The 21,163-nt window shown below is 53.3% G+C and overlaps 1 protein-coding gene across 2 annotated transcripts in view; it reads right to left on the reverse strand.

Annotated features, from left to right (window-relative positions):
• Positions 1-16,593, reverse strand: part of TRPV1 (transient receptor potential cation channel subfamily V member 1) — a 28,274-nt gene extending 11,681 nt beyond the window's left edge. For both annotated transcript variants that reach the window (XR_008621657.2, XM_055101402.2), the window contains exons 1-11: positions 16,310-16,593; positions 15,430-15,596; positions 15,208-15,360; positions 14,497-14,637; positions 14,052-14,350; positions 12,437-12,616; positions 9,997-10,155; positions 7,582-7,674; positions 4,663-4,733; positions 1,827-1,992; positions 1,354-1,420 (exon numbers count right to left, since the gene is read on the reverse strand). Coding sequence is in view for 1 of the 2 variants with exons in the window: in XM_055101402.2 (XP_054957377.2) it covers positions 1,354-1,420; positions 1,827-1,992; positions 4,663-4,733; positions 7,582-7,674; positions 9,997-10,155; positions 12,437-12,616; positions 14,052-14,350; positions 14,497-14,637; positions 15,208-15,360; positions 15,430-15,596; positions 16,310-16,593 (1,780 nt within the window). In the remaining variant the exon portion in view is untranslated. The remainder of the gene's footprint in view (positions 1-1,353; positions 1,421-1,826; positions 1,993-4,662; positions 4,734-7,581; positions 7,675-9,996; positions 10,156-12,436; positions 12,617-14,051; positions 14,351-14,496; positions 14,638-15,207; positions 15,361-15,429; positions 15,597-16,309) is intronic.
• Positions 16,594-21,163: the final 4,570 nt, after the last annotated feature.

The raw sequence follows: 21,163 nt of genomic DNA on the forward strand, positions 1-21,163 counted from the left end.
AGTACACACTGAAGTACATGCTGAAATACACCCTGAAGTACACGCTGAAATACACCCTGAAGTACACGCTGAAATACACACTGAAATACACGCTGAAGTACACACTGAAGTACACGCTGAAGTACACGCTGAAATACACGCTGAAATACACGCTGAAGTACACGCTGAAGTACACGCTGAAATACACGCTGAAATACATGCTGAAATACACACTGAAATACACACTGAAGTACACGCTGAAGTACACACTGAAGTACATGCTGAAATACACCCTGAAGTACATGCTGAAATACACCCTGAAGTACACACTGAAATACACGCTGAAATACACACTGAAGTACACGCTGAAGTACACGCTGAAATACACACTGAAGTACACGCTGAAGTACATGCTGAAGTACACGCTGAAGTACACGCTGAAATACACCCTGAAGTACACACTGAAATACACACTGAAATACACGCTGAAGTACACACTGAAGTACATGCTGAAGTACATGCTGAAGTACATGCTGAAATACACCCTGAAGTACACGCTGAAATACACGCTGAAATACACACTGAAGTACACACTGAAGTATTTCATGGTAAAAGGCTGATCATATCCACAACCTACTCTCAGTCTTTTTCACACGTGGCACATGTGTTCATGTTTGTGCGTGCGCATGTGTATAGGGGTGGAGAAAGTGATAACATAAAATGTGGTAATTTGGGGGGAATCTGGGTCAACAGTGTAGAGAAGTTATTGGTTCTATTCTTGCAACTTTTCTGGAAGTCTGAAATAATGTCAAAATTAAAAGTTCAAGGGCCGGGCACGGTGGCTCACACCTGTAATCCCAGCACTCTGGGAGGCCGAGGCGGGCGGATCACAAGGTCAGGAGTTTGCAACCAGCCTGGGCAACATGGTAAAACCCCATCTCTACTAAAATACAAAAAAATTAGCCGGGCATGGCGGTGTGCACCTGTAGTCCCAGCTACTCGGGAGGCTGAGGTAGAATTGCTTGAACCCAGGAGGCAGAGGTTGCAGTGAGCCGAGGTCGTGCCACTGCACTCCAGCCTTGGTGACAGAGTGAGACTCCATCTCAAAAAAAAAAAAAAAAGTTGAAAAAACAACTGAGCCAAAATGCTATGCGGCAGCCACAGCACTTCCAGCCTGGAAAATTCTTAAAGCATTTTATATAACACGTGGCCAAGTCCTGGGGCTCATTTCAGTGTGTCCTCTGTCCACCCTCTCAGTCACCTGCAGACATGCACCTGCCTACCCGGTGCCTTCTCATTCAGCTCCTGGCAGTCTTCAGAAGGCTCAGCCAAGCAGGACCCCTGCCCTCCCCCAGCGCTGACCAAGCTCATTACCTGTGGAAAACCCGAACAAGAAGACGACATAGACAAACATGAAACGGCACAGGTCTCTCAGGATCATCTGCAGGAGACAGCAGGCTCATTAGAGCCGAGGCCAGGCCCAGGAGGAGCTGAGGGAAGGGCCGGGCCGCATCGGCGTGGGGATGCATCTTGAGAACGTGTAGGGCGGTTTGCTTTGCTGGTTCTCAGCTCAGGGGTCATGAGGGAGTCACCCACCCTTCCCCCATAGCCTTTGTTCTGGTCAGGAGATGGAAGCCTGGTGTGCAGGGGGGGGTCAGGTTTCAGGGGCCCCCCCTACACACACCTGGGTCAGGGCCAGATTGCTTGATTCTTGGAAAATGGGCTGGGGGCTAAACCAGCCCCATCCCAGGCACAACAGAGAGGATGGGCGGAGTTCTTGGCCCCATCTCACACGCCCACGAGGTAAGCGGGATCTGAGGAGACCCACTGGGGCCCAGGGAACCCACCTTCTCTATCATGACGGCGTAGATGCCCATCTGCTGGAAACCACGGGTGTAGTAGAGCATGTTGGTCCAGCCCAAGGCCAGGGAGAACACCATGGAAGCCACATACTCCTTGAGGTGGCTGAAGTACAGCACCACGGTGGCCAGCATGAACAGTGACTGCAGAAAGCTGAGGGTGGAGGGGCAGAAAGCTCCGTCTACGGGAACCCGGGAGGCCTGGCACCCCCAGAACAAAAGGCCACAGGCTGCTCAGAGGTCCAGACTGCAGGCCGCGATAGGAGCTAGGGTTGGGCTGTCCTGACTCCTTCAGCCCAGGCGTTCTCCGTGGAAGCAGCATCGTCCCCAAGGAGCAGAAATTGGCTTGGTGAGGAGCTGTGCAAAATCTCACTCTTTATGTATAAAGCACAGATACAAATATAGTACCTAAAGGCCAGGCGCAGTAGCTCACGCCTTTAATCCCAGCTCTTTGGGAGGCTGAGGCATGCGGAGCACAAGGTCAGGAGTTCGAGGCCAGCCTGACCAACAGTGAAGCCCCACCTCTACTAAAAATACAAAAAAAAATTTAGCCAGGCATGGTGGTGCATGCCTGTAATCCCAGCTACTCAGGAGGCTGAGGCAGGAGAATCACCTGAACCCGGGAGGCGGAGGTTGCAGTAAGCCGAGATCATGCCACTGCACTCCAGCCTGGGAGACAGAGCGAGACTCCATCTCAAATAAATAAATAAATAAAAAGTACATAAAAGGATATATAGTGGCCAGGCGTGATGGCTCACACCTGTCATCCCAGCACTTTGGGAGGCAGATCACTTGAGGTCAGGAGTTCAAGACCAGCCTGGCCAACACAGTGAAACCCTGTCTCTACTAAAAATATGAAAATTACCTGGGCAAGGTGCACCCCTCTAATCCCAGCTACTGGGGACGCTGAGGCAGGAGAATCACAATGCTATGTAGAACACTGCTTCTCTTAGGCAGGTAAATCAGTGTGTGGTAAACCTACAGACCTTGCCTCTTGAGTTTGCCTTTCGGGGCTAAAGTATAAGTATCTCAAGATTAGGGGGAAAACAGAGGAAAAGAACCCATTCTACCAAAAAGATGCCTGCACTCCTGTGTTTATCAAAGCACTATTCACAATAGCAAAGCATGGAATCAATCCAGGTGCCCATCAATGGTAGACTGGATAATCAAAAAGTGGTACGTATATACCATGGAATACTATGCAGCCATAAAAAAGAATGAAATCATGTCCTCTGCAGCAACATGGATGTAGCTGGAGGCCATTATCCTAAGCAAATTAACACAGAAACAGAAAACCAATTCCCACATGTTCTTACTTATAAGTGGAGCAAAACACTGGGTACCCACAAGCACAAAGATGGGAAAAATAAACACTTAGGATTCCAAAAGTGGGGCAGCCGGGAGGGGGACAAGGGTTGAAAAACTACCTATCAGGTACTATGTTCACCACTTGGGTGACCAGATCATTAGACCTCAGCATCATACAATATACCCACCTAACAAACCTGCACATGTACCCTGAAATCTAAATTCTTTAAAAAAAATTAAAATTGAAAAAGTGTACCTTTCACAATCATGTAAAATAAAGCTAATTCTAGTTTTACTTGTCCAAAAAAAAAATTGGGTGAAAGGATGCGGTTTGTGAGTCGTACGGACAAGCTAGGTGCAAGAGGATTCGAAATTATTCCTTGTCCTTCCAGGAAGGAAGAGATCAGGGCGGGGGCTGTGAGCCGAGATCCCAGGAGACAGGTTCTGGAAGGCCCTCGGTGCACACTGGGGCTTGAGGCTCTGGCTTACTTTCTGAAGGAAGGAGCTTTCCTGCCACATCCACATTGTTCTATTTATTTATTTAGAGATGGAATCTCGCTCTGTTACCTAGGCTGGAATGCAATGGCGCGATCTGGGCTCACTGCAACCTCTGTCTCCCGGGTACAAACAATTCTCCCACCTCAGCCTCCCGAGTAGCTGGGATTACAGGTGTGTGCCACCATGCCTGGCTAATTTTTGTATTTTTAGTAGAGACGGGGTTTCACCATGTTGGCCAGTCTGGTCTTGAACTCATGACCTCAAGTGATCCACCCGCCTCAGCCTCCCAAAGTGCTGGGATTACAGGCGTGAGCCACTGCGCCCGGCCATCCAAACTGTTCTATAACTGTGCTTTCACTCATCTGCTTCCTCCTAAAGCAGTGGTTCTCAACCGGGAGTGATTCTGGCACCACCCCCCAAAACAAGTGAGGGGCCTTTGGCCATATCTGGATATGTTCTTGATTGTCAAGACTGGGGGATGGGGAAGCTCCAGGCGACTGGAGGATGGGGAAGCTCCAGGCAGCTGCGAGTAGAAGCCAGTGATGCTGCTATATATTCTACGATGCACAGGGCAGCCCCCGCCCCCCCCGCCAACCACCACAACTAAGCACTACCCAGTCCAAAATATCAACAGTGCCAAGGTCGCACAACCCCCCGTTAAAGATAGGAAACTCCCCAAAGGCGGGCGCCATGTCTGTTTCATCCAGTATTCCAGGGCCAACCCCTCAAACGGCAGATGGATGGACAATGAGTGGGAAGGTGAACAAGGGTCCGTCTCACTTGGACTGTAAGTCACGGCACAGTTTCTCGATCCCTGGCCCCTGGCACATACCTGGCACAGAGCAGGCCCTCAGTATTCATTCATCCCCCGAGTATGTATTCAGTGCCTTCCGTCATTCCCTCAGCATGTTCACTGAGGTCCCACTATGTGCCAGGCCCGGCGTGAGTGAGACCTCAAGTGAGAACTGATTGCGGTCACCTGGGGACTGGACTGGGAATGAGTCAAAGTGTCACTTACAAAAGCATCTCACTGTAGCTGTCCACAAACAGGGTCTTCATCGACGGCCGCCTCTGCAGGAAATACTGAATCTGCAGGTAAACAGAGAGAGTAAGATCCCAGGCAATGCTCGATGTGGCTAAATGGTGAGCACTCAGATGCTTCCTAAATGGCACCACGATGGGGTGGCCGAATGTGTGAAAGCACAGATTGTGAAAAGAACAGAACAGCAAGGGTCAGGCCAATGGGGTGACACTAGGTGGCCCAGTCAGTAGAGATGGTTAAAAATACACAGTGGAAGCCGGGCGTGGTGGCTCACGCCTGTCATCCCAGCACTTTGGGAGGCCAAGGCGGGTGGATCACCTGAGGTCAGGAGTTCGAGACCAGCCTGGCCAACATGGTGAAATCCCGTCTCTACTAAAAATACAAAACAATTAGCTGCGCGTGGTGGCGGGCACCTGTAATCCCAGCTACTCATGAGGCTGAGGCAAGAAAATTGCTTGAACCCAGGAGGCAGAGGCTGCAGTGAGCCAAGATGGCGCCACTGTACTCCAGCCTGGGTGACAGCGAGACGCCATCTCAAAAAAAAAAAAAAAAAAAAAAAAAAAAAAAAAAAAAAAAAAATTACACGGTGGATTTACAACTATACCCAGAAGTACAGACAGGAAGGAAAATCATTAAAATGTTATCAGTTGCTGTACTGAATTGGGCAAATTGTTTTCTTCTTTCTAATTGGAGCTTTTTCCTAATTTTTTTTTAAGAGATCAGAGTCTCACTATGTTGCCCAAGCTGGTCTCAAACTCCTGGCCTCAGCCTCCCAAGTAGCTGGGATTACAAGCGTGAGCCACCTTTTTCTTAATTTTTCACATGCCGAGCATATTTTTTCTTAATTTTAAGTAAGCGTTAAAATAAAAATTCTTGTAACAAGCCGCCACTGTCAGCCATGAGTCCTGTCCAAGACACCACCACACTTCTGCTCCCTCCCACAGGCCAATCCTGCTTTTGCCATTCCAGCCACACTTGCTACTGTGGCACTGTACTTTACTGTAATGTAAACCATGAGTGTGAAAAGAAAGACAGTTGTCTCTGTGAAGACGAAGTTCAATGACACAACAATTCCATAAAGGTGAGTGACTGAAAAAAAAATTGGATAGAGCTTACACCAAAAAAGACTAGGGGATAAAAATCACAATAGAAGGCCGGGCGCGGTGGCCCAAGCCTATAATCCCAGCACTTTGGGAGGCCAAGGCGGGCGGATCACGAGGTCAGGAGATCGAGACCATCCTGGCTAACATGGTGAAACCCCGTCTCTACTAAAAATACAAAAATTAGCCGGGCGCGGTGGCACGCACCTGTAGTCCCAGCTACTCGGGAGGCTGAGGCAGGAGAATCACTTGAACCCAGGAGGTGGAGGTTGCAGTGAGCCAAGATCACACCACTGCACTCCAGCCTGGGCAACTGAGCGAGACTCCATCTCAGAAAAAAAAAATCACAATGGGGCCGGGGGCAGTGGCTCACACCTGTAATCCCAGCACTTTGGGAGGCCAAGGTGGGCGGATCACGAGGTCAGGAAATTGAGACCATCCTGGCTAACATGGTGAAACCCCGTCTCTACTAAAAATACAAAAAATTAGCCGGGCATGGTGGCGGGTGCCTGTAGTCCCAGCTACTCGGGAGGCTGAGGCAGGAGAATGGCATGAACCAGGAGGCGGAGCTTGCAGTGAGTGGAGATCGTGCCACTGCACTCCAGCCTGGGCGAAAGAGTGAGACTCCGTCTCAAAAAAAAAAAAAAAAAAAAAAAAAATCACAGTGGAGCCTGGGCATGGTGATGGCTTCCTGTAGTTCCAGCTACTCCAGAGGCTGAGGTGGGAGGATTGCTTGAGCCCAGGAGACAGAGGTTGAAGTGAGCCATGATCACGCCACTGCACTCCAGCCTGGGTGACACAGCAAGACCCCATCTTATAAAAATTAAAATTAAAATACTACAAGGGTTTCCAGAGTCAAAAAAAACAAAAACAAAAACCAATGATCATCTCAAATTCTACATTCAGACTTTTTTGTACGCAGCTAAGTTCTCACTCTTCTTTAAAGAAGCTGAAACTAGACATCTTAGATTATATAAATATGGTTTTTGCAAGAAAGGTGATATAAAATCTGAAATAGTGACTCCCACATTCAAAGAAAAGATTACTCCTGCATTAAAAAAAAAAATGGCCAAGGATTGCACATGTTTGAGTTTCAGGTTAAAAATAAAACAATTCCTTGCTGGTGTGGTGGCTCACGCCTGTAATCCCAGCACTTTGGGAGGCTGAGGCAGGTGGATCACCTGAGGTCAGGAGTTCAAGACCAGCCTGGCCAACACGGTGAAACCCCACCTCTACTAAAAATACAAAAAAATTAGCCAGGTGTGGTGGCAGGAGCCTGTAATCCCAGCTACTCAGGAGGCTGAGGCAGGAGAATTTTTTGAACCCAAGAGGCGGAGGTTGCAGTGAGCCGAGATCGTGCCACTAGCCTCCAGCCTAGATGACAAAGCGAAACTCCACCTCAAAAAAAAAAAAAAAAAAAGATTCCAGTATGCATGGAGATTTCCTTCACTGCTCAGAGCTTTAACAGATTGGTTTAATTAAAAAACGACCAGTCATGATCCTATCACTTAAGAGGCCTCCACTCTGCCCCTGTAATCAAATATTCCCTTCCGTGGAGTAGCTGGAGTGTCTACTTTCAAGCTTGCCTGCCTTGGGCCCGTGGAGATGCCCTGAGCACCCTCCCGCCCCGCAGTGACTGACTGAAGGGCTCTCATCTTCACCTCTGCGTCTCTCAGCTCCCCAAGTAGGGCTACGATGTGTCTGATGAATTAAAAAGTGAGTGAGCGCCGAGGGATCTTCTTGGCTTTTTGTTTTGGTGATAATGGAAACTCACAATGTGGGAAGGAACGCTTACCCCTCGGAAAAAGAAGTAGACTCCTCCTAACACAGACAGGATCTCTCCAGTAACTCGGAAATAGTCTCCAGTTTTTTCCATCTTAAAGGGAGGCTGTGAGATGCAGAAAAGTTGGTAACTCCATTTACTCATTCGTTCATTCAACAAACATGGACCAGGTCCATGAAGCCATAGTCCCTGCCCAGGAGGCACAGCCTCCATCAGGGGAAGGACACACAAAGACAGTGTGTTATTAGGGGAGCGCCCGCAAGGAGGCCCCTCTGTGGGCCTGATTCCCCAAAGCGGCAGCCTGCAGGTGCCAAGCGGAGCATCTTACAATGCTGTGCCGCCTCCCAGGCAATGTCCCGGCAGGCCCAGAGCTCCTCCTGGCTGGGAGCAGAGTGATGGACAGCAGGGTGATGGACAGGTGGAAGCACTCTCATGGACCCCACGCCATACACATTCCGCTGCCACCCCAGCCCATGGCCAGTCTCCCACGAGTGTCAGGGACTCCCACTGACCATGGAGGGAGAGACTGTGCCACACACACTCGTGGGTGTCACCCTTGTGTTTCAGTGGCCATTTCCTGGAGTGGGTCACCATCCACATTTCCTAAGCACTAGTTCATCAGCTTGCCTTACCAGCACATTTTTCTCTTAAAAAGAAGTCACTGGCCGGGTGCAGTGGCTCACGCCTGTAATCCCAGCACTTTGGGAGGCCGAGGCGGGCGGATCACCTGAGGTCGAGAGTTCGAGACCAGCCTGACCAACATGGAGAAACCCCATCTCTACTAAAAATACAAAATTAGCCAGGCGTGGTAGCTCATGGCTGTAATCCCAGCTACTTGGGAGACAGAAGAATCACTTGAACCCCGGAGCCAGAGGTTGCGGTGAGCCAAGGTGGCGCCACTGCACTCCAGCCTGGGCAACAGAGCAAGACTCTGTCTCAAAAAAAAAAAAAAAAAAAAAAGAGGGAGGCTGAGGCAGGAGAATGGCGTGAACCCAGGAGGCAGAGCTTGCAGTGGGTTGAGATCACACCACTGCACTCCAGCCTGGGCAACAGAGAGAGACTCTGTCTCAAAAAAAAAAAAAAAAAAAAAGGAAGTCGTTATGTGGCCTTAATAGGTGGACAGAAATCGGGTTTCATGCAATTATGAAGTTGAGTTTTTAAAGTAAATGTGCAGCCAGGCACGGTGGCTCACACCTGTAATCCAAGCACTTTGGGAGGCCGAGGCAGGCGATCACTTGAGGTCAGGAGTTCAAGACTAGCCTGGCCAATACGGTGAAATCCCATCTCTACTAAAAATATAAAAATAAGCTTGGCATGTTGGTGGGCGCCTGTAGTCCCAGCTACTCGGGAGGCCGAGGCAGAAGAGTCACTTGAACCCGGGAGGTGGAGGTTGCAGTGAGCAGAGATTGCGCCACTGCACTCCAGCCTGGGTGATAGAGCGAGACTCCGTCTCAAAAAAAAAAAAAATTAAGTAAGTAAGTAAACTTGTAAAGTGCCCTGGAAACAAAAGCAGCAAATTAAGTGCCCTGGGTATCGGACACGAAGGACTAAGTCCAGAAGTTTGATGAAGTCTTGGCTCTTGGCAGAGGAAAAAGGCTGGTCTTAGGCTGATTTGATGGATGGCCCAGGGCCTGGCACAGAGCTGCTCAAAAGTCTAAATCCAGGGAATGAATAATGAGCAAGTGAGTGAATGAAAGAGGGCAGGCAAGCAGGATGATGGCGGGCTCTGGGCTTAGACACCAGCCCACAACCCTGGGGACCCCCAGGCCAGGGGTGAGCCCTGTCCCGAGCCCAAATTCCTGCGTGATTTTTCTTTTTTTTTTTTTTGAGACAGAGTTTCACTCTTGTTGACCAGCCTGGAGTGCAGTGGTGCCATCTCAGCTCATCGCAACCTCTGCCTCCAAGGTTTAAGCGATTCTCCTGTCTCAGCCTCCCTGAGTAGCTGGGATTACAGGCAGGCTCCACCACACCCAGTTAATTTGGTGTTTTTAGTAGAGACGGGGTTTCACCATGTTGGTCAGGCTGGTCTCAAACTCCAGACCTCAGGTGATCTGCCCACCTCAGCCTCCCAAAGTGCTGGGATTACAGGCGTGAGCCACCATGCCCGGCCCCTGCATGCTTTCTAACCGAGTACGCCCCGTCTGCAATCAGGGACCTGAGTCACCACACACTCAGCCCCACAGGACCTCAAGGCTAAAGGAGAGGGACTGAGAAGCGGGAAGGGGGCGGGTCTCCCGTACAGCCTGAGGCAGGGGAGATGGGCGCAGGGATACAAGGTTCTCCAGGTTCTCCATCCATCGCTCCCGCAAGCTGGGAAGGAGTCCAGGGCAGAGCCTGGGCCTGGGGTCGGGGAGGTCTCCCGAAATGTCCACACCCCTTCCCCACCACCCACACCCTCGCCCACGAGGCCTGAGCCTCTGGCCGCACCAAGCCATCCACGGGCCTGTAGTAGGCAGCCATGGTGAAGATGATCATGTACAGGCAATAGACCAGGAAGTTGAAGTAGAAGATGCGCTTGACGAATCTGTCCCACTTGTCCTGCAGGAGTCGGTTCAGCGGCTCCACCAAGAGCATGTCGTGGCGATTCTAGAGGGTGGGGAGAGAAGTGAGGTTCCCTCCTGCAGCAGGAACTCCTCGCACGCCCACACCAGCCCGTGGTGCCCCTCACAGCCATGTGGCCCGCACAGTCCTCAGCCCACGGAGCAGGTGAGACGGGAGGTCTGAGCCAGCCGGCAGCCATAGCCTGAGGCTGGTCCCAGCACTGCCGCGGCTTACGGAGGGACCTGCCCTCGTGGCCTCAGTGTCCCCAGAGGTGCAGTGAATGGGGTGAAACTGGACAAGCTCTTAAGTGCTCACTTAATGGCCCACCGCACTGCCCAATAGTCTATGCCCGTTGTGTCTAATAACTCCCTCCCGAGAGCCCACAGTAACGGGAAGTAGTTGGCTTAGGCAGAGCCTGGGCATGAGGGGCTCAGGGCAGGCAGGAAAGAGCCTCTGGGTCCTCACTTCTCACTTTTCCAGCCCTGGGTCAGGCAGGGCGGCAGGAAGGCAGGGAACTAGGAGGCCCTTCCTGCCCCAGGAGGGCCCAGTGCCTCATGCCATCATTACAAGTATGCTTTGGGGCAAATGTCTCATATCCAGAGACTTTGATAAAGTTCAAATAGGCTGGGTGTAGTGGCTCACGCCTGTAATCCCAGCACTCTGGGAGGCCGAGGCAGGTGGATCACTTTTAGTCAGGAGTTCAAGACCAGCTTGGCCAACGTGGTGAAACTCCTTCTCTACAAAAATACAAAAATTAGCCAGGCATGGTGGTGGGTGCCTGTAATCCCAGCTACTTGGGAGGCTGAGGTGGGAGAACTGCTTGAACCCCAGGAAGCAGAAGTTGCAGTGAGCTGAGATCACGCCATTGCACTCCAACCTGGGTGACAGAGCGAGACTCTGTCTCAAAATATAAAATAAAATAAAATAAAAATAAGTTCAAGTATCCCTGAGACTGATGAGCCAAAATCAGATCATCCCAGCCTCCCTCAGGCCATCGAGTCCAACCCCCACCCCAAACTTAAGCTCCCTCAAAGAGGTTCCTGATCAGTGTCTTCTTGAATGCCTTTGGGAATGGGAAACTCCTTACTGCCTCAAGAGGCCTATGGAGACTCACTGCCTGTAGGGAATACCTCTTCTTTGGTCTTCTCTACTTTCCACTAGTGGTCCTGGCTCTGCCCTAGGGTCCCCAGGACAAGTCCACACTCCTTGTCCCTGAGAGCCTTTAGAGACATGAAGATGTCAGTGGTGGTCCCAGAGCCTCTCCTCCAGGTCAAATACTGCAGTCCTTGTTGAGGCCACCTCCTATCTGGACCTCTCCTCTGGGAACACTTGTATCCAGCACTCTGAGTTGGAGGCCCAGGTTCAGCATGGCAGCCCAGGGGAGGCAGAGCAGACCAGGCCTTTCCCAGCCTTGGACTCTGCTCCTGTAAACACAACCTCTGACCTGTGAGATGTCGTGGAAGCCCCTCACTGCTGATGGCACAGACTCCAGCCCCCAAGTCTGCCTTAGGAGCTCAGAGCATCACCTTAGAAAGAAGGGACAGGTAAGGTGGCCTTTCCAAACAGCGTGGCAGGATGGATTACTCACTACGTAACACTAAGACATTCATTTGGAGCCAAAATATTTAAGTAAGATGCCTACTTCACACCTACACAAAAATAAGTTCTTGGCCTGGCGCAGTGGTTCACACCTGTGATCCCAGCACTTTGGGAAGCCAAGGAGGGCGGATCACCTGAGGTCAAGAGTTCGAGACCACCCTGACCAACATGGAGAAATCCTGTCTCTATTAAATACAAAAAATTAGCAGGGCCTGGTGGCGCATGCTTGGAATCTCAGCTACTTGGGATTCGAGGAGAATCGCTTGAACCCGGGAGATAGAGGTTGCAGTGAGCCGGGATGGCACCATTTCACTCCAGCCTGGGTAACAACAGCAAAACTTAATCTCAAAAAAAAAAAAAAAAAGAAAAATCTACACGCCCTACCATCAAGTGAAAAAAAAAAAGGTTGTTGTACATTATGTATAGTCTGATCTCATTTATGTAAACAAAATGAAATTGTGCATTTTTTAAATAGTATAAAAGGAGGGTCCTTTTGTCCATGTTCCTCTGAAACGTTTCTGTTTTTATGGGATGATAATCACGTATGGTTGCTATGCTTAGGGAAAATTCAGTGGGCATGAGTGGGGAACGTGAGGCTGCAGGGCCTGGGCCCGGGCGCAGCAGGCTTTCACTCCTGAGAAGCCAGCTAGAGCTGGACCAGGGGCTGGGATTGGGGCTGGGGTGCAGAGGCCCTGAGGCCCTCCCTGGCTGTGCCCCAGCCGCTCACAGGGGTCTCGCTGCTGCTGTAGGCGATCACCTCCAGCACCGAGTTCTTCTCGCAGGTGTCGATGCAGGACAGGTCGTACAGCGAGGAGTGCACAGGCCCGTAGGCCCACTCGGTGAACTTCCTGGACAGGTGCCTGCACTCGGGCTCCTGGATCTCCCGCTGGAGAATATAGGCCAAGACCTGCCCCCGGGGAGCAAGAGCCCGTCAGAGGCCAGCCCCAGGCTCAGCCTCAGACAGTACCTCAACAACCAGCTCTGCTTCCCAGCCCAGCTGGTGGCCCCACCTAAGCCCCAGGCGAGTCCCCACCCACTCCTGACCACCATTGAGATCAACCAGCCGGCCGGGCATGGGTGGCTCACGCCTGTAATCCCAGCACTTTGGGAGGCTGAGGCGGGTGGATCACCTGAGGTCAGGATTTTGAGACCAGCCTGGCCAACATGGCAAAATCCTGTTTTTACTGAAAATACAAAAAAAAAATTAGCCGGGCATGGTGGCGTGTTCCTGTAATCCCGGCTACTTGGGAGGCCGAGACAGGAGAATCACTTGAACCTGGGAGGCGGAGGTTGCAGTGAGCCGAGATTGTGCCACTGCTCTCCAGCCTGGGCAACAAGAGCGAAACCTCATCTAAAAAAAAAAACAAAAAAACACACAAACGTCAACCAGCCAGCTGCCTCAGATACTACCTGCACCATATCAGGCCCACAATCCCCTCACGGCGAGGCCCCAGCTCTACCATCTCACCATGAAGGACAGCGGTGGTCCATTCTCGATAACCTCAAGCCAGAAAGAAAGAAAGAGAATGCAAGAAATGAGAGCCAGATGGGGTGGCTCATGCCTGTAATCCCAGCTACTTGGGAGGCTGAGGTGGGAGGATCACTTGAGGCCAAGAGCTGGAGGCCTGCCACCAGGAGCCACCAGCTGGAGCTGGGAGCTGGAGCCATCAGCCTTGTTACCTAAAGCTCCTGCCTGCCATGCTCCTGCCTGCCATGGAAAAACACCAACAGCTTTTTTCTTTTTCCTTTTTTTTTTTTTTGAGACAGAGTCTTGCTCTGTCACACAGGCTAGAGTGCGGTGGCGAAATCTTGGCTCACTGCCACCTCCGCCTCCCAAGTTCAAGTGATGCTTGTGCCTCAGCCTCCTGAGTAGCTGGAATTGTAGGCACCTGCCACCACGCCTGGCTAATTTTTGTATATTTAGTAGAGGTTTCACCAGGTTGGTCAGGCTGGTCTCGAACTCCTAACCTCAGGTGATCCACCCACGTCGGCCTCCCAAAATGCTGGGATTACAAGAGTGAGTCACCGTGCCCAGCCCAACAGCTATTCTTCTGTTCCACCCTGGGCAGTCCCTCCTCCATTGCCCAGCACCCTACCCCACCCCATGTCTTGTTGCTGATACTTAGAGCTGGAAATCCAAAATGGCACATTGGCCATTGCAGGGTTCTGCCCTGTGGCTCCCAATTTCTCAGACTTATTCTAACAGCCCTACAGGCTGGTATGACAGAATCAGAGTCCCGCACACACAGATAGCGACACCAGGCTCCCGCAGTGAGTCAGCCAGTCCTCTCCCATGCCATCATCCCTGCACCGCACCAGCCTGAGCTGAAGCCCCTTCTTACCCCGATCTTCCCGGTCCCAGCTGCCAGAGCCAGCGGCGTCATTCCCTTCTTGTTGGTGAGCTCCTCCAGCTTCAGCGTCGGGTGCAGTTTGGCCCCCAGGATCAGAATCTCATTGTACATGCTCGTCACAAACTTCGTGTTGTCGGCCGTGTTATCGGCCACCTCCACCAGGGCATGCAGCACCGTGTTGCCCACCGAGTCCCTGGCGCTGATGTCGGCCGTCTGCCAGGAGTTCTGCAGCAGGAACTTCACGATGCCCAGCTGGTTGGTGCACGCGGCCAGGGACAGGGGCAGTTCACCTGCATGAACACAGGGCCCAGGTGGGCCTCAGGAGTGAGATCCAGCTGGCCCCTGAACCACCGGCCTCCAAACTCCCTCTGTCTCTGCCCAAACCTCCCCTTAGCAAAAGCCAAAAAGATCAGGGTCTGCCACACTGTCTCCCTACCGAAGTAGAATCCAGGCCGCCCTTTGGTTTTCTTAAAGAAGTCCCCATGGGCCGCAGCCTGGACGTCTGCTCCGTTCTCCACCAGGAGGGTCACCAGGGCCATGTTGCGTCTCTCGATGGCGATGTGCAGTGCTGTCTGGCCTACAGAGGATGCGCACGGTTGGCTTCGTGGTCACAGTCCTGTGGGGCTGCCGGGACAGGTGCTGGGGAAGGGCTCTGGGCAGGCAGCAGCTGCTGCAGGAGGAACTGGGCAGAAAGTGCCTGGAGGACCCCCCACTGCAGGAGGCCAGGCCAGGGTCCCCCAAGGGGTCCCAGCAAGGTCCTGAGACAGGAGACCCCTGGGAACAGGAAATAACGGGTTGGAAGCCAGAGGAGTCAAAATTGCCCCGGGGGCAAGGAACAGCAGCAGAGAGAAAGGCCAGAGGCTGTGACTTCCAGGGACAGGGACCATCCAGTCAGCAGGGGGAGGCAGGGACTTCTCAGGGTCAAGAGAGGAGACATCAGATCGGGGAGGCAGAGACCCCCAGGACCAGGAGAAATCAAGCCAGCAGATGGGAGAGGCAGGGACCCCCTAGGATTAGGAGCCACCAACGCAGTGGCTGGGACAGGGAGTAAGGATCCCAGAGGAGCAAGGAGGCCCAGGGACAACCATGCCCTCCTGCTTCCCGGTGCTGCGGGCTGAGCCATGCCCGGCCCCGCCGCCCTCCTCACCCTTGTAGTAGCTGTCCGTGTAGCTGGCGTTGACAAACTCCTTCAGGCTGTCCGTTTGCCGCGCGATCTCCAGGAGCAGGGGGATGGTGTTGTTTTGTCCGTCGTGCAGGTTGAGCATGGCTTTCAGCAGACAGGTCTTCCCTGTCTCAGGGTCTGAAAGACAAAGGGAGGGTCAGGGCAGGCCAGGGCTGGGGCCCTCCCCGAGCCCAGCGCTGGGGCCACCTTTGAACTCGTTGTCTGTGAGGTGTTTCTTGCTCTTCTGCAGGAAGAGCAGCAGGCTCTCCAGATCCTGGCAGTTATTCTGAGCAACGGCTTCAAAGATACTCCTGCGATCATAGAGCCTGAGGGTCTTCTCGGTGCTGGCGGCGACAGAGTCCTGGGACAGCAGCCTGTGGGCCAGAAAACACCCTCGTCTCATACCCTGGCCTCCCCTCGGCCCTGAGGCCTTCGGAGCTTGTCAAGGGAACACGACTAAATCCCAAGGCAAACCAAAAAGGGGAAAAATGATATAAAAGCTGCCCCTCAGTCTAGGTGACTGTCCAGAAAACCAATGTAACAGGGACAGTGGAGAGCATGTGTCCCCATTCTGTCCCCACCCTGTCTATAGACACCATCTAGAAAGTCACCCTCCTACTCCCAGACCACTGGCTTCTCTGCCTGCTCGGGAGCTCGGGAGGCAGGAGCCTGGTGGGGACGGAGGGAGGTGGAGGCAGGGGTGTAGACAGCCCCTCTAAGGGAAAAGGTGGCCTCACACTCCCCAGAAGTCAGCCAGCCTGTGGCCCTCCCTGCCCTGCCTTGCAGCTCACTGGAGCTGTGCTGTGCTCTCCAAAAGCCTCCTGCCCTTGAGCTTTTAGACTTCAAGTCCAAGTGTCTGTGGCTGGTAGGCATTGCGGGCGTGGACACCTGGACCCAGCACAGACACCAGCCCCCGTGACTGCACATCCCACGAGGTCACATGAGGAAGGACGCTGGACCAGACCACCCCTAAGGCTCTCCAGCCCCCTGGCTTTGTGACATTTAGCCCAGAAGCCAGACCACCCTGTGGCATCTCCATGGCCAGCTGGGCTCCCAGCAGGGAGGGGGGCTCCAGACGCGGACTTACCTGGCACCGGTGGGGCCGTCTCCTGGCCTCTGGATGGTGATAACAGGGCTGACCGTGATGGTCGGGCAGGAGTCCAGCTCACCTTCCTCGTGAGGGCAATCCACCGGGAAAGCCTCCTCCAAGTCACCCTTCCCAAAGAGCCGGGTGCGGCTCTTGGCCGTGGAGAGCTGGGGCTTGGCTGGAGGTGGCCTGGAGTTAGGGTCTCCATCCAGGGGGTCTGGGCAGGTGTCCTTTTGGAGTGGGTCCGCAGCTGCCCCCAAGTCTGTGCTGCTCCATTTCTTCATCCTTGCTGGATCCTCTGTGGCCCAGTGTGCAACCTGCAGCAGCCGCCACGCCCGGGTTGACTCCCAAAGTAAGGACTGCTCGTCCTTAGACCCCACCTGCCCTCCTTGCCAAGGGCCCTGTGAAGCAGGGTACCCCAAAACCCCAACTTGCTGCTGCCCCCAGCCCCCTAGAACTGAAGTGTTTCCAGGACTGAACCTCTCACCCCAGAGGCCTCAGAGGTGAGCAGGCCTAGCAGGGCCCAGGCAGTCCTGCGGCCACTGACGTCGGCCTGAGAGGGTGGACAGGCCCCCGGCTCGGAGACATCTGCGGTTCTGGGTTAGATCCATCCCTCCTCGTCTCTGGGCCTCAGGGGCCTCCTCTGCAGGGTGAGGTTGATAACCACCGCGCTGCCTCCCTCCCCACACAGAACAAGGAAAACGGCCGGGGTGGCCGTCGTGGGCTGAATTCAGGGAGGATCTCGGTGATGAGGATGGCTCAGTCCAGAAGAGCCAAGCAGACTGTGTCCCTGGAATAGGGTGAGCGGCAGAGACTGGCCCACCCACACCCACACCCACACCGCACTGCGGGGCCCTGCTGTGCCACGGGTCCACACATCATCAGCCAGGTGCCCGGCCTGCCTTCGCTCTTCAACCTCGCTGCCACAGCCACTGAGCTTATACGAGATTTTGGATTTTGTGCTTTTTGTCATTTTTATGAATCAACATCTGTCAAGCATCCTGGCCTTGAATGTTTAGGCTTTTGTGTGTGTGTGTGTGTGTGTGTGTGTGTCTGTGTGTGTGTGTGTCTCACCCTGTCGCCCAGACTAGAGTGCAATGGGGCAATCTCTGCTCACTGCAACCTCCACCTCCCGGGTTCAAGCGATTCTCCTGCCTCAGCCTCCCGAGTAGCTGGGATTACAGGCGCCCGTCACCACGCCTGGCTAATGTTTGTATTTTTAGTAGAGACGGGGAACGTTTAGGCTTTAAGTGATTTGGAGCTGGCTGGTCTTCTAGACCTAAACACCTAGAGATCAGCTGGCTGCTGGCAGCAGCATGTGTAGTCGGACACATGAGCTGATGCTATTTTCCACTCCCATCCTGCCCCATCCCCATGCTTCCCCTCCCTCTGGCTGGGCATCCCCACTCCCTGGCACCCAGGGCTGGCCCATACATCCCTCCCATAGCCTCTATTCCCATCGGGTCTCCACCTAAGGGCTTTTTCCTCCGTCTACCCTTGCACAAGTCCTATCACCACTCAGATGCTACTTCCCCTCAGGATCCAGCACTGAAGCCCCCTCCTCCATGAAGCCCCCAGATCCCTGCCCTGCTCATGCTCCCCGCTGTCCTCCACACAGTGGCCCAGCCCATTGACCGCCTGTCCCACACAGCCTACCATGTGGTCCAGCAATTGCTATCTGTCACTGATTTATCTCTCCCGCACCCTGTGACCTCCTCCTGGGCAGGGACCTTTCCTGGTCCATCTCCTTATGAAGAAGCTGTACTGGCCTGGGCGTGTGGCTCACGCCTGTATTCCCAGCACTTTGGGAGGCCAAGGCAGGTGGATCACCTGAGGTCAGGAGTTCGAGACCAGCCTGGCCAACATGGTGAAATCCCATCTCTACTAAAAAAAATACAAAAATTAGCCGGGCGTGGTGTCGGGCGCCTGTAATCCCAGCTACTCGGGAGGCTGAGGCAGGAGAATCGCTTGAACCCGGGATGTAGAGGTTACAGTGAGCTGAGACTGTGCCACTGAACTCCAGCCTGGGCAACAGAGTGAAACTCTGTCTCAAAAAAAAAAAAAAGAAAAAAAAGCAGCAGCAGCAGCAGCAGCAGCTGCACACATGGGGAAATAAGAGCAATCAGACCCTTCTAATTCCCATTTCCGTAGGAAGTTAGGGAGATTACTGTTCCAGCAGTGGCTACATTCCGGAAAACAGCCACAGAAGAAATCAGAGGCTTCTCAAGTCCTGCATTTTCTTTTTTTTTTTTTTTGAAATATATAATCAGGCAATCTCCCAAGCCAGAATGGCTCAGAGAGACTCCCAAGTCCTACATTTTCAAGTTAAAATTCAGGCAGTGAAACTCCAGAGCACACAACTGGGCCATGGCTGTAAACCAGCTACGTTCTGAATCTCAGATCCATGAAAACACAGAGGCAGCCTCACCACTCCGCAGGCTGTGAACAGGACGGATGGCTGGCTGCTGGCCATCTCCCTGCCTGCCTGTTGATCCACTTTCAACAGGCCTGAGTCTTTCTCTGACTCACCCATCAGGTGGACCCCCTGCAGCAGGAGTGTTCCCGGCCACAGAAAGCCGATTCCCTCATCTCATCACTCAATACCCATCTACTGAGTCCTCCTCCTCAGAGTCCAGCCCTGTGCTGGGGGCACAGAGAGGAGTCAGCTCCCCGCTGAGACAGAAACCAGGTACTGGCTGGGCGGAGGGACTGCAGGAGGGGGCAGGGTGCTGAAGAGGGGTCCATGGCAGTTGGTGATGGATGAGCTGAGCCTGGGAAGGGAACAGAGGTGGGCTAGGGCCTGGAGACAGACAGGGAAGCCTAGAGCAGCTGAAGAACAGGAAGTCATTGGGACAGGAAGACAGGCGGCCGGGTTAGAACCAGATGGCTGTCAGCCTTAACTCCAAGGAATTGAAAGCCAACATGGTTGCATGGATGATGCTTTGGAAGTCTGGGGGGCCGGGTGCTAGTCTTCCCTTTCTGAAGATAACACCCCGTCAAGGACTGTTCACAGTGCGGACAGCCCTGGCAGCGCTTAAAAGGCACCAGAAGCGAATGAGAAGCAGAATTGTTGATGCGTCTGAGCATGTGCACAAAGCAGACATGGTTCTCAGGACTCGCATTCCTTCACCCACTTCATTCCCACAACATCCCTAAGAGGGAAATACTTCACCAATGAGGAGACCGAGGCACAGAGCAGTTATGGCACGTCCCCGAGGTCACACAGTCAGAGATGGAACCCGGACTTGACCCCAGGCAGGCTGGCTCCAGAGCATCTCCAGTGCTCCACCACGATGCTGGAGGTCTGGGGCTCTTTCTCAGCAGTTCAACTCAGACCCAGACTCCACAGCAGGGCCTGGGGGCCAATCAGAATACGCCCCCTCACCCTCGGGGCTAGGCATAAGACCTGAACCTGAAGCACCTCTCGCTCAAACAAGCAGCTCAGGAACCCCAAAATGCAGTGTGACTAAGACCCAGGCCATACCCACGCCTGGCTGTCCCAGGGATGTCTGTGGTCTCCAAGAATAAGCTAAGAATAAGAAGAGGGGCTGCTTGTTAGGCAGCCCAGCAAGAGAGCACCTGTTAGCCGGAGCCTCCCATGAACCTTTCGGCAATGTTCTTTGTCAGCGGCGTTGCCTTTTCCTCTGACGGGTCCCAGTCCAACCAAACCCAGCCAACAGGAAGCAGCCTGGATTGTGCTATCATTCAGTCAGTCGACAAACACTGAGTCTATACTGCACACTCTGCACCTGATTCCCTACTGGAAACCAAGCTTCTTCCAGGGAACGGGGTGGGACAGGAACTGAGGGGTCATGTGCCCTGGGCTGGGCCGGGGAACAGGGTCAGGACAGCCCTCCACTGCCAGGCCTGGAGTGTACCCTGCACCTAAGCCCGTGGTGATGCACCTGTCACCGCAAAACATTCTACAGTGATCAGGGGAACTTCTACCGTGATTTAGGCAAACGAGTGTTGGCTGTGTGATGGAGATGGTGATTCTGGTTTACACAAGACTCACAAACTCATCAATCTGGACTAAAGGACAATCCTAAAAGAATCGATTGTGCCCACAGAGACCTGGTATGATCTCTGAGTCTTTCTCAACTCCAAAGCCAGAACAGATACTGCCTACCCTCTGGGGGAAGGATCCCTTCTCTCCCCAGTGCAAGTGAGACAACCTGGGGTGTGGCTCCCCTGCTCCCCTCTCTGCCCAAAGCATCCATCCATCCATCCATCCAAGTTCTTGGGAGCACCTCCCACTCGCCACTGGGGACTTTCTGGAAGCTGGGAGAATGCTGGCCCAGGACCCAGCCAGATTATTCTCAATAGTCCCTTCTCTCAAAGGGAGGCAGTAGGCTGCGGGCTTCCCAACACAGGGGTGAAGAACAAAGAGATAGGACAGCAGCACAAGGACTCAGTGTGCCTGCTTCCCAGCCCTGCGCTCGTCCACTCCACAGAGAGGGCAACGCGCTGAAAACCTCCGGCCACACACCAGCAATCTCAGCAGCAGCTGCAGCCTCCTCCCCCAAGGACGGCTGGTGCAGGAGCAACAAGAACAAACCCCAGTAACAACAACCTCCACTCTCACCTCCCAGGTGCTTCCAAGGAGCCAGGCTGAGGGCACCACAAGTTCGCTTCAGCCTCACGACCACCTTTGAGGCAGCCACTGTTACTACCCCCCGTTTTCAGATAAGGTAACTGGGGCACAGAGAGGTGAGTGGACCTGCCCACAGTCGCACAGCTGGGAAGTGACAGGGCCCGGCTTTTGGCCACTCACTATGCCATCCTAAAAGCTAACGTCTGCATTGGCCATCAAACAAAGAAAGGGACTCACCAGCTAGACGCAGGCACACCGCA

Source organism: Pan paniscus, chromosome 19, assembly GCF_029289425.2.
Source record: "Pan paniscus chromosome 19, NHGRI_mPanPan1-v2.0_pri, whole genome shotgun sequence".
Lineage (NCBI taxonomy): Eukaryota > Metazoa > Chordata > Mammalia > Primates > Hominidae > Pan > Pan paniscus.